Here is a 13,905-nt window from a genome sequence, read left to right as displayed (position 1 = left end):
CTTATGATGTGGAGATTTAGTAAGAAAAACACAACTAAATATAATAACAAATCACCCAATAAATATAATTAAAACAATTCCCTAAAAACTTAGCAAAATTAGCCTTATCTCCTATTAAGTAAAAAGAGACAACAGAAAAAAATGTCCAGAACAATAAACCTAATTAACAAATTATCCTTATAGAACAGTATACACAACTCACAAGTCTTATGGACGCACACTCTCAAAGATACTACATAAACTTTATCCAACCTCGGCATCTGATGGTTCTTACTGCTTACTTAAACATCAGGGGCCTTATGTACAAAAGAATGCCAGGCTTTCATACTAAAGGTTTACATATGATAAGTGGTATAAATAGCCGGAAGTCACCCATCACGTGTCCAAATAACCATGGCAACAGTGCTGTGACAGTCAAAGAACAGGTACCTTTCGGCGGAAAAAGAAGAGAGACTGTGTCTACAATGTTTGTAGTCAGTTACAGCAAACCAACAACTTCTTGAATGACATCAACGACTCAAACCTGGCTAAAAATAAAACGTTTGTCGGCTCAAAACTGTTTAGTTCTACAATGTGTGAATCTAAAGCAATCGACAATGTGTGGCTGCTGCACTAAGCTCATTCATGGCTCAATGCTGATCATCATAATACGTGAATATGCCTCCTATATTTCTATTAGGAAGACTGTCACCACACACTATGTGAAGTACTTTAAATCTTTACAACCATTTAAGACATCACCAAAAAAAAAAAAATTACCTTGAAGCCAGCCATCGCACACGAAGGTTTTCCAACATGTTTATGTTACGGTATGAGGCTAAATGTGATTCAGTTTTATCGCTCTGGTTTAAACCATAAAAGCTCAAACTCGTCAAAAAACATCAGGTTTGATGCTCCATGAATTAAATAAAGCTGAACTAGGTCAAATTTCAGTGGATCTAGGTGAGTTTTAGTTTTTCTAGTTTATTATTGTTGAAAAAAGTTGAAAAAGTGTGCGTGGCTTCCGCACACTTTCATGCAATGTTCATTGTAGTACACGCTAAGTGCGCAAAAGATTGCGCTTCAAGATTTTTGTGCGTAAGTTCGCTTCGTGCATGAGGCCCCAGTTGTTTACATCTGTTCCTAACATTACTCACAAACCAGTCCCGCCCCTAGTGGCGAGCTTGAAAACTGCATCACAGTCCTGACTTCAGAACGTTAGCATTATTATACATTCTGTAGCTTTACATTGTCAAAAAGTGCAAAATAAAGGCAAATAAACCAGATAATGTGTACCACATTCAAAGTCATAAAACCAAACACTTTTATATAGAATAACATGCAAAGTTCCTCACAAGTAAAATTAACATGACATACCTGGCTTTGCTTGCCAAGGGTGCAAAATATCTGCACACATGTTAACACTGGGTCGCTCACATGTGGAATGCAGCTAGCTTGAGACAGCGTGAGAGCTAAAACACCACATGCAAGGTGCAAGGATGCAAGGTATAAATACACATATAGACGGTATGCATCCGTTTCAAAGCGAACATATTAGACACAGCAGCATAACTGACAGACACCATTGGATTTTCATCAAACAGAAAAAGCTAAACAAATTCATTCAACTCACAAGCTATGATCCAAGCTGGATTGGACCCTGTTGCAGCTCTCTGCAGTACATGATGAACTCTGCCTTAAACAGATTACTGTGCCTTACCCTCCTCACCATGTTATACATGTTACCTGGCTGACAGCTCAAATGCTGCAGAACACGGCCTGAGCACCCACACAAACAACACCACACCAAGGTGGCCAATGAGAGTCATAAACTGTTGGACAGGGATACACTATCACATTCGGAATGTAGTGAAATATTTAAAATTTAGTTTTTGTTTGTTTGAAAACTAATAGCTACACTTATTTCATTTACTTTTAAGGACTCAAATGCTTAAAATGTCCCTAATGAGACAACTTCCACAGTAACTATGTGACCCTGCATTAAAAGTTCAGCAGTCATGAAGGCAAACTGCATGTTTAATGTTCAGCATAAATGATGACAGCTATTTCAGTCTTCTCAGTTATTATGGTGCACTGATGGAAAGATCAGAGAGCATCATTATCCTGAACAGCTCAACTTTCTAATTTCATAAGCAATCTCTTTACCCTTCTACAAGTTTGTTTATGTGAAGGAGTCAGGAGAAAGTTACCATCCTCAAATGTTCCTCTTAGTGTTCCTTGTTCATCACCTCATCACTGTTAGCAAGCTGACAGACGGATCGACAGACTGGCAGAGAGACACATGGGGAAAAGTAGGTCATGATGAACTATCAGAGGTGCTGACAGCTCTGTGAAATGAGCAGCTAGTTTTACATGAATACTAATCACTGCTGTTATCATTTGAAAAGCCTCAGCTGAAACCACGTAATGTAACTTTCCAGCTAGACGTCCAGAAATACACACCTAGGTTGGTCTTCTAACCATCCCCCTGATCACATTCACTAATTTATTGTCCATTTTTAAATATTCTGTCAAATAAATTTCTAGAGTAGGTTCACTTTTGGAACTATTATTTGACAAAAATGTGATTGTAGATGGTTAGAAGAGGTCCGACCCTTATTTATCTGTTTGTGTTTATCTGCCCTTTTCAAACTAAAAATGTATGTACATTCAATAAATGTTGAAGGTCAGCGTGTAAGCCTATGATGATACACTGCTGTAAAAAATAAAATAATGTTTAGATGGTCAAACAAATCTTATATCAGACTGAGATAAAGTTAGGAAATACAGTACGCGTGTGTTAAATGTTTTTTTTACTAAGGGAAAAAAGTGATCCAAACTAATTTGGGCCTATTTGAAGAAAGAAATGCCACTACTAATATATCTTGAATTAAAAGTGATTAATTGAATTCAATTCAACTTAATTATATAGTGCTAATTTACAACACGTCGTCTCAAGGCACTTTACAAAAAAAATCAGTTCTATCCGATTATACAGGCAGGTTCGTTACAGTATGTAATTTATTAACAATGCTATTTTGTTAGTGTTTTGTTGAGTCTGTTCTCTCTTATTGTTGTGTGACCTGGTTTGGCTTCCTTGCCTTGCCTAGTAAAAATAGACTCATGCTGCTTAATAATGCAGCATGCAAGGTGATTGGGGTACTGTAAGCCCAGCTCCATCACACTGGCTAAGCGAGTAAGGCTAAACTTATGCTCAACTGTCCTGAACACCTACTTTTTTTTTACTCTTAACTTGATTGATACGGTTAGTTAGGTATTGTACTGTCAGAGCCCTACAACTGACCTCCAGTGGGCCAGTGGCGTTAATGTCTCTGACTAAACCATTAGAAACAGACTTCAAGAGGATGGCTTGAGGGCCCGACGTCCTCCAGTAGGCCCTGTGCTCACTGCCTGGCACTGTGGAGCTCAACTGGCATTTTACAGGGAACACCAGTATTGACAGGTTCAGCTCTGGTGGACTGTTCTTTTCACAGATGAGAGCAGGTTCTCCTTGAGCTTATGTGACAGACATCAAAAGGGTCTGGAGAAGTTGCGGTCAATGTTATGCTGCGTTTATCAATGATTACCATGATCGGTTTGGTGATGGGTCAGTGTTGGTCTGGGGAGGCATATCCATGAAGGGAAGCTCAGACCTGTACAGGATAAAGGATGGCACCCTGACTGCCATTAGGTATTGGGATGAAATCCTTTGACCCATTGTTAGACCCTTGCCTGGTGCAGTGGGTCCTGGGTTTGTCCTGGTGCATGATAATGCCTGGCCTCATGTGGTAAGAGTATGGAGGGCATTCATGGTGATGAAGGAATTGATTCCACTGACTGGCCTCCACGTACCCCTGACCTAAATCAAATCTAACATCTTTGGGACATCTTGTTTAGGTCAATCCAGTGCCACTGGGTTGCACCTAACTGTCCTGGAGCTCAGGGAAGCCTTGGTCAGGACTTGGGAGGAGATACCCCAGGACACGATCCATCATCGCATAAGTATGTATGCATGCCCTGACATTGTCAGGCATGTGTACAAGCACATGGGAGCCATACAAACTACCATTTGGAGTTGCTGCAATGACATTTCGGCCAATTGAACCAGCCTGCCACATTAGTTTTTCAGTTTTTAACACGTTACCCGTTCCACATCAGTTTAGATATCCAGCAGGGTTTTCTTTCCAATTATTTTTTTACATGTTTTTATTTTTTGTGTTTTCTTTTTTCCATCTGACCAGGTCCAGAGGGCCTTGGATTCAGCATCACCTCCAGGGACATACCTATTGGTGGAAGTGCTCCTATTTACATTAAAAACATCCTTCCCCGAGGGGCTGCCATCCAAGATGGACGAATGAAAGCTGGAGACCGGTTGTTGGAGGTAAAGTAGGGACTTTAGGGAGTTATTTTGAGAAAGAATGTATGCTGTTTCAGAGGTTAATTACTAGTTACTAGTCTGTGTGTGATTAAAATTTATTCTGCAGGTTAGTGGAGTGGACCTGAATGGAAAGAGCCAGGAGGAAGTGGTGGCCCTGCTTCGAGCTACACCCATGGATGGGACGGTGAACCTACTGGTGTTTCGTCAAATGGAACCCCTGCTGCCACGAGAAGTGGTCAGTACTGTGCTGGACTCTCAGCCCTTTTTCTTAAGGTTTTCACAGCTTATTGCAAAAACTTTATCAAGTTCTCCATGGTTTATATATCTTATTTTACTGTTAAGTGTAGCAATTATGATATCAGTTACAATTAGACATTTTAATGAATCACTTCTTTATTTTGCATAATTGCAGTATTCCTAGTATTTTCTGTAAGGTTTAGGGTCTCAGTCATTCAAATTATACATGTCATTTACATCAAGGGCATTTAGACACCATCCAACTAGCCAAATATATTAGTGGCATGCAGAATGTGAATGCATGACCTTTGAAATATGATATTCAACCAAATTTCATTCAAACTAACTTTGTGATTGTGATGTTAAAAGCATTAATATTGTGATGACGATTGTGATTTCATGTGTTGTGCAGCTCTAGTGTATACAGTTATGGTAAAAAAAAAGTACACCCTCTATCTATATTTTCCAGGTTTTCATCGGGTATTGTAAAAACATAGGTGTGTTGATTCAATCAGTTCTTTACAGTAATCTGGTAAACAGCATTAAAACATGCTTAAGACATTTGCCTTTATGTCTAACACTGCATGGCTCAAAAAAGGATTAAATATGGTGTCTGCACTTATATAACTTTAACTCTCCCTGATGTCTGATATTTTTTACATTTTGTGGTTGAAATCTTAGTGTAATTCATTTAGTGTAATCCAGTGAAATAGCCATTTTTTCACTTTGCTAAAATAACTAGGGAAGTGCAGGCTGCCTTGAAATTGCATTTGCTGTTTTTTTATTATTTGTAGATTTTCTCTCTCAGTGATTTATAGAAGTATTTTCAATGCCCAGTTTCACTCCATTTTAGCACCTTACAACAGTCCTCATTTCAGCTGCTAAAATGTATACTGATTCTAAAAAACAGATTATTTCAGTTCAAAATGCAGACATATGAAATATGTACTTTTTGGTGGTTAGATGAGAAGCAAGAAATTTCTGATCAATATTGACCCAAACATGATAAGGAGAGCATACACTCAGTGTCTACAAATACACACGATAAATCAAGTGACCACTGATCTCTGTCTCTACATCTGTGCAATGTGACCCTGCAAGAATAAGATGGATGGATGGATCTCTAATCTCTTTTTTTAAAGAATGACAAGGTGGAATCTGTTTTGTTTTGTACTCCTAAGGTAGGTCTAATGTGTAAGAAAAAGTTTAGAAACCGATTTGTTTTCATATTCTGCTATGTGAAATAATAATATTAAAAGAGGGTATACTATCTTTTTCCTGACAGTAATACAGTATCCCAAAGATTCCAGATGCTGGGGGTGGCAGACAGACTTTAGTTAACAGAGACAGTTCAATTTTATATTTAATATGCACTTACATATATACAATTAATACTCATCCAAATGATCCAATCATACATTATGTGAAAATTAGCAGTCTTTTTACTTTCAATACACTTTTTACTTTTTTTCCCTCTTAAATTTAATAAATAAATCAACATGATTTTGCACAAAAAACTACAGGTTTGATTATGTTTACATACATGCACAGACAGACAAATGCAGAAAAACACAGACTTGTGCTCAGACACGGCGCCTACATACAGGGTGACTTTGGCTGTCGCAAAACAGATGGCAGGGCTACTGCCCTCGTCTAGCCTGCTCTCAGTGGCTCTGACAGCAGGTGTTGGCTTCACAACACCTCAGCAGACCAGGAAGCCCTTTATGCCAACCTCACTTCTTCCCATAAAACTCAGCCTGGCACCAAGGCGCTTAACCCTGCCAAAGGAGCTGTTGAAACTGTACATTGCTGAACACTAGAGGCAAATTTTACTAAAGAAATGCACCTCAGTGTTTACATTTCAAACTTTCATACAATTAATTTCTGCTTTATGAAGAAAGAGCCATGAGGCATCATTTTTATGAAACTGATTAAATGTGCTGCTAATGTTGAATTCTCTATCTTTTAGTGGTTCTTAATGGCTTCTTTTCAGTTGCCTTCTCTAATGCCTTTTAACCAAATCATATATTACTTCAATTCTAACTTGGACAGATAACACAACCTAATTCATGCAGTGAATCTTGACAGTGGCTGACAAGTGCTGCAGGTGTGGGTAAAATGCATCACTTTATTTTTTTTTTAACCATGGCATGTCAAATCATGAGTAATATAGTAGTATTTATCGGTTGTATTTTGTTCACCTCTCAGAAATGTTGCAAGTAGAAAAAAAAAAAAATATATATATATATATATATATATATTGACCAGCATGACAGTTAGTATGAATTTATTTTTTTATTTTTTATTTATTAAAACCACAGTACCAATTCATGCACCAATATGACCAAATTCAATATTCTCCTCCATGTTTTTTATAAACAGAATCAAATAAGGAGGTTGATGTTGTCACTGTGACAGTTTTTGCAAATAAGGCATGATAGGAAAGCATAGCTGGTAATTACCTTCTGTCCCAGAAATTGTGGATTGTTGAATGTGTGCTTGCATGTGTATATTCTACACAGCAACTGCTCAGATCCACATAAATGTATGCCCTTAGATGAACATTTAGTGGCTGTCATTCATACAATTGTCTCACTGACAAGCTGATGATGTTTGAATTGCAGTATGAGTGATACACACACACACACACACACACACACATGCAAAGAATGCATTGAGGATAATATAAAAACAGGCCTTTTTGTGTGGTTGACATTTGCCCACTGATGTTTGATGTTGGTGTCATAAATCCCACACGTCTCCTTTTGTTTGGATGTTCCATTACATGTTCACAGCATTCTTTCCCTAAGGAATTAATTTATTCTCCCAGCATGTTTACGTTGCATCCTTAATTAACATATTTTGACATGCTTTCGGACGCAATAGCAGCAGCTCTCAATAGTTTTCACTAAACATGTATTTTTAGAGAAGAGAAAAGGTTAAATGGTAATCGAGCAAAATAGGGCATTCCCCTGTGTTGTTTTTACTTTTTCCTCTGCCATCCAATGATATCAACAGATATTCTCACATAGTTAAATTACATCCTACAAGATGCAATATCCAAGCTTTAACCTTTACTCTTTGTTGATCTTATCAAGTTAATCTCTCCTAAATCTGATCCATCCAAAATAAGGTTAGATAGAATCCAAATGACTGTATTAACTTATACGCCTATCACACCATTGAATATTTGCCTTGCATTTAATGACAAATGTCTAGAAGGATATGCTGCTGTAAATAGGTAAGACTGCAGCATTGCCTTTTTGGGTCATGCAAAACAATTATGTGGGGTGAGCATAACTGCTCTGCAACACCATATATGCATTGAACATAAGAACCATTGCTACAAAATCAATATACAGGTCCTTCTCAAAATATTAGCATATTGTGATAAAGTTCATTATTTTCCATAATGTAATGATGAAAATTTAACATTCATATATTTTAGATTCATTGCACACTAACTGAAATATTTCAAGTATTTTATTGTCTTAATACCGATGATTTTGGCATACAGCTCATGAAAACCCAAAATTCCTATCTCACAAAATTAGCATATCATTAAAAGGGTCTCTAAACGAGCTATGAACCTAATCATCTGAATCAACGAGTTAACTCTAAACACCTGCAAAAGATTCCTGATGCCTTTAAAACTCCCAGCCTGGTTCATCACTCAAAACCCCAATCATGGGTAAGACTGCCGACCTGACTGCTGTCCAGTAGGCCACTATTGACACCCTCAAGCAAGAGGGTAAGACACAGAAAGAAATTTCTGAACGAATAGGCTGTTCCCAGAGTGCTGTATCAAGGCACCTCAGTGGGAAGTCTGTGGGAAGGAAAAAGTGTGGCAGAAAACGCTGCACAACGAGAAGAGGTGACCGGACCCTGAGGAAGATTGTGGAGAAGGGCCGATTCCAGACCTTGGGGGACCTGCGGAAGCAGTGGACTGAGTCTGGAGTAGAAACATCCAGAGCCACCGTGCACAGGCGTGTGCAGGAAATGGGCTACAGGTGCCGCATTCCCCAGGTTAAGTCACTTTTGAACCAGAAACAGTGGCAGAAGCGCCTGACCTGGGCTACAGAGAAGCAGCACTGGACTGTTGCTCAGTGGTCCAAAGTACTTTTTTCGGATGAAAGCAAATTCTGCATGTCATTCGGAAATCAAGGTGCCAGAGTCTGGAGGAAGACTGGGGAGAAGGAAATGCCAAAATGCCAAAATGCCAGAAGTCCAGTGTCAAGTTCCCACAGTCAGTGATGGTCTGGTTGCCGTGTCAGCTGCTAGTGTTGGTCCACTGTGTTTTATCGAGGGCAGGGTCAATGCAGCTAGCTATCAGGAGATTTTGGAGCACTTCATGCTTCCATCTGCTGAAAAGCTTTATGGAGATGAAGATTTCATTTTTCAGCACGACCTGGCACCTGCTCACAGTGCCAAAACCACTGGTAAATGGTTTACTGACCATGGTATCACTGTGCTCAATTGGCCTGCCAACTCTCCTGACCTGAACCTCATAGAGAATCTGTGGGATATTGTGAAGAGAACGTTGAGAGACTCAAGACCCAACACTCTGGATGAGCTAAAGGCCGCTATCGAAGCATCCTGGGCCTCCATAAGACCTCAGCAGTGCCACAGGCTGATTGCCTCCATGCCACGCCGCATTGAAGCAGTCATTTCTGCCAAAGGATTCCCGACCAAGTATTGAGTGCATAACTGTACATAATTATTTGAAGGTTGACGTTTTTTGTATTAAAAACACTTTTCTTTTATTGGTCGGATGAAATATGCTAATTTTGTGAGATAGGAATTTTGGGTTTTCATGAGCTGTATGCCAAAATCATCCGTATTAAGACAATAAAAGACCTGAAATATTTCAGTTAGTGTGCAATGAATCTAAAATATATGAATGTTAAATTTTCATCATTACATTATGAAAAATAATGAACTTTATCACAATATGCTAATATTTTGAGAAGGACCTGTATGTTCTACACAAATGCTGCAGAAATGACCCACTAATAGTGGTTCTATTTCATGCTACACAATGCATATGCTCTGTCTTCACCGATGATGATGATTTATTTAGCTCTGTATGATAAATATGCTAAGTGGCCCCAATGGCAAAGTGGACTGTCTTACATTATTAATAAGTCAGTTAATACTTTTTTGACAACCTAGGGATACTCATACAGCACTGAGACTTTCCCCAAGATAAACAGTTCTAACAAAATGCAAGCACTCTAAAAGTGACACACATACAGGTCCTTCTCAAAATATTAGCATATTGTGATAAAGTTCATTATTTTCCATAATGTCATGATGAAAATTTAACATTCATATATTTTAGATTCATTGCACACTAACTGAAATATTTCAGGTATTTTATTGTCTTAATACGGATGATTTTGGCATACAGCTCATGAAAACCCAAAATTCCTATCTCACAAAATTAGCATATCATTAAAAGGGTCTCTAAACGAGCTATGAACCTAATCATCTGAATCAACGAGTTAACTCTAAACACCTGCAAAAGATTCCTGATGCCTTTAAAACTCCCAGCCTGGTTCATCACTCAAAACCCCAATCATGGGTAAGACTGCCGACCTGACTGCTGTCCAGAAGGCCACTATTGACACCCTCAAGCAAGAGGGTAAGACACAGAAAGAAATTTCTGAACGAATAGGCTGTTCCCAGAGTGCTGTATCAAGGCACCTCAGTGGGAAGTCTGTGGGACGGAAAAAGTGTGGCAGAAAACGCTGCACAACGAGAAGAGGTGACCGGACCCTGAGGAAGATTGTGGAGAAGGGCCGATTCCAGACCTTGGGGGACCTGCGGAAGCAGTGGACTGAGTCTGGAGTAGAAACATCCAGAGCCACCGTGCACAGGCGTGTGCAGGAAATGGGCTACAGGTGCCGCATTCCCCAGGTTAAGTCACTTTTGAACCAGAAACAGTGGCAGAAGCGCCTGACCTGGGCTACAGAGAAGCAGCACTGGACTGTTGCTCAGTGGTCCAAAGTACTTTTTTCGGATGAAAGCAAATTCTGCATGTCATTCGGAAATCAAGGTGCCAGAGTCTGGAGGAAGACTGGGGAGAAGGAAATGCCAAAATGCCAGAAGTCCAGTGTCAAGTACCCACAGTCAGTGATGGTCTGGGGTGCCGTGTCAGCTGCTGGTGTTGGTCCACTGTGTTTTATCAAGGGCAGGGTCAATGCAGCTAGCTATCAGGAGATTTTGGAGCACTTCATGCTTCCATCTGCTGAAAAGCTTTATGGAGATGAAGATTTCATTTTTCAGCACGACCTGGCACCTGCTCACAGTGCCAAAACCACTGGTAAATGGTTTACTGACCATGGTATCACTGTGCTCAATTGGCCTGCCAACTCTCCTGACCTGATCCCCATAGAGAATCTGTGGGATATTGTGAAGAGAACGTTGAGAGACTCAAGACCCAACACTCTGGATGAGCTAAAGGCCGCTATCGAAGCATCCTGGGCCTCCATAAGACCTCAGCAGTGCCACAGGCTGATTGCCTCCATGCCACGCCGCATTGAAGCAGTCATTTCTGCAAAAGGATTCCCGACCAAGTATTGAGTGCATAACTGTACATGATTATTTGAAGGTTGACGTTTTTTGTATTAAAAACACTTTTCTTTTATTGGTCGGATTAAATATGCTAATTTTGTGATAGGAATTTTGGGGTTTCATGAGCTGTATGCCAAAATAATCTGTATTAAGACAATAAAAGACCTGAAATATTTCAGTTAGTGTGCAATGAATCTAAAATATATGAATGTTAAATTTTCATCATGACATTATGGAAAATAATGAACTTTATCACAATATGCTAATATTTTGAGAAGGACCTGTACATCAAAGAGATGACAGGAAATTATGTTTCTCAAAATGTGGCTGGTTTTTCTTACGTTAGGACCCATGTAACATATATTTTGTGAGATTCCAAAATACATGGCAACATAAGAAAGAGCGTGACAGCAATTGTAGGTTTACTATTTGGGGGTCTTTCTGTCAGTTAGAGGCAGAAAACAGATAAACTCCAGGTCATATAAAACTACTGGATTCTACAAGTTGTAAGGTTTATTCAGTCAGACAAAGCTCTTATGTAGCTTATATGACGATAAATATACATACGTGACAAGTCAAAAGTTTAAATATTGTCCTGATTTGAAATAGATTGGCATTCATCACCAAACATTTATATAATACTTAAACTTTTTAAAAGATTCATTCATTTAGGTTCAATCAGTTTTTTAATTTTTTATTCAGTTCAAATAAATTCAAAAATACTTTATTATTCGCAAATGGAAATTATATGTTGTAACTCATATGCAGGTTTCTTCAAAGAGTTGTTGTAAATGATAATTATTTGAAGTTCGAAGGATCTCCTGTAGCGGTCTACCTTACAGTAATTCTGAAATATTCCTCTGACTGAAGACACTCTGCTGTTGTATGACATCAGTAACGAGGATGTCAGTAATGTTCTTCATTTTATGAAGAATCATTCTGTCTACAATCATCTAAAGAGCTTCTAGAGAAGTCCCGAGAACAGAGCCAGCTTTCTTTATTAGTTTGTTCTGCTTTTTTAAGTCCCTGGATCTGTTGCTGCTACCCCAATAGATGATGGTGGAAGAGATTACACTCTCCACAATAGACTTATAGAAGATATGCAGCATCTTGCTGCAAACACTGAAGGACCTACGCTTCCTCAGGAAGTACATTCTGCTCTGTCCCTTCTTATAGGCAGCTTAACCGTTAGATCTCCAGTCCGGTCCGTGTTTCCGATGGACATCAAGGTATTTATACTCCTCCACCACCTCTGCTTCTTCTCCTATAATGGAAATAGTTTTTGACCTGTTTCTGTTTCTCCAAAAATCTACCTTCATCCCCTGTACTTTATTCACGTTAAGATGAGAAGATTGTTTCCACACCATGCCACAAAGCGATCCACCAGCTCCATGTACTCAACTTATGGTTCATCTCCGATCCACCCCACTACTACTAGGGCTGACCTTCCCTCAATCCAGGACTTATACAGGTCTAGGGCCAGGAAAATGGGAGCTAAAATCTCTCCAGACCCATCACATCCTGCACACAAACTGTTTAGGCGTTTACCTTCAGGTCAGCGCTACAGAGACCCCCAGGCTGCTTCTCTGATGAACACTTGACAGTCAGAGTTCCAGAACAACAGAATGCATACTTGGACTGATCTCACATTATATTCCATTGTAAAGTCAATTCTGTGTATATATGTACATTAAAAAAGATATTCTTTTTTATTGAGAGCAAAATATACCGGAGTCAAATTCCTTGTTTGTCTGTACAAACTTGGCAATAAAGCTGATTCTGATTCTGATACTGCAGAATTATCTGAGTATTTCTGCAGTCTGTCTTGTAGTCTGAGGTGTACAGAGGGAAAAGGAGTGGTAAGAGTACAGTCCCCTGTGGTGCTGCTGTGCTGCTGACTACCTGGTTAGACACACAACCTTTTAGTTTCACAAACTGTTTGTCAGGTAGTCTTTTATCTAGGTAATTTGTGAAACCTCCACCTAAGTCTTCTGAAGTTTTTGAAAAAGCAATTCATGCTAAATTGTGTTATATGCAACAGAGAAATCAAAGATGCTGCCTACTTTTTCCATATGGTTGTGGGTTTGTTGAAGCAGGTGTATGATGGCATCTTCAACTCCAACTCCACAGCGATAAGCAAACTGAAGGGGGTCCTGATGGTTTACTGTTTGCTTACTCGGGTGGGCCAACAGGAGTCTCTCTAGGACCTTCATGATGTGGGATGTTAGGGCAACAAGTTTATAGTCATTGAGGACTGATGGGTGAGTTTTCTTTGGTACCGGAACAAAACAGGAGGCCACAACACTGGAACCTTCTCCTGGGTCAGGCTAAGGTTGAAGAGGTGCTGCAGAATCCCACAGAGCTGCTCAGCACAGGCCTTCAGGACTCTAGGGCTGACATGATCTGGACCTGCAGCCTTATTCCAGTTGAGCCTGCAGCTAATTCTTCACTTGACTCCTAGAGACACACAGGGGGAGAGAGGAGACAAAGGGAGCATCAGCATCTGATTTGGTTGAAGGCAAACATGTAGAAGCAGAATTGTCCCTGTCCAAGGTGGAAGATGTGTGACAGGAAAGCTGTGGGTCAAACGAGTGTGGGATGTCTGTTTGGATGTGAGCAGGAGAGGAGGATGCTAAGCTTGTTTCTAAATGGAACCTATTGAAGAATGTGTTTAGTTCATTGGCTCTATCCAGACATCCATCTGTCCGTTCGTCCTTCTGCTTGTAGCCTGTGAT

General features: G+C 39.6%; 1 protein-coding gene across 1 annotated transcript in view; it reads left to right on the top strand.

The window, feature by feature from the left end:
• Positions 1-13,905, top strand: part of LOC124858061 (partitioning defective 3 homolog) — a 479,264-nt gene that overhangs the window by 219,522 nt on the left and 245,837 nt on the right. Inside the window, exons 11-12 of the mRNA XM_047349799.1 lie at positions 4,221-4,360; positions 4,464-4,592. Of these exons, the coding sequence (XP_047205755.1) occupies positions 4,221-4,360; positions 4,464-4,592 (269 nt within the window). The remainder of the gene's footprint in view (positions 1-4,220; positions 4,361-4,463; positions 4,593-13,905) is intronic.

This window comes from Girardinichthys multiradiatus, chromosome 21 (genome assembly GCF_021462225.1).
Source record: "Girardinichthys multiradiatus isolate DD_20200921_A chromosome 21, DD_fGirMul_XY1, whole genome shotgun sequence".
Classification (NCBI taxonomy): Eukaryota; Metazoa; Chordata; class Actinopteri; order Cyprinodontiformes; family Goodeidae; genus Girardinichthys; species Girardinichthys multiradiatus.
This window is presented reverse-complemented; position numbering and strand designations above follow the sequence as displayed.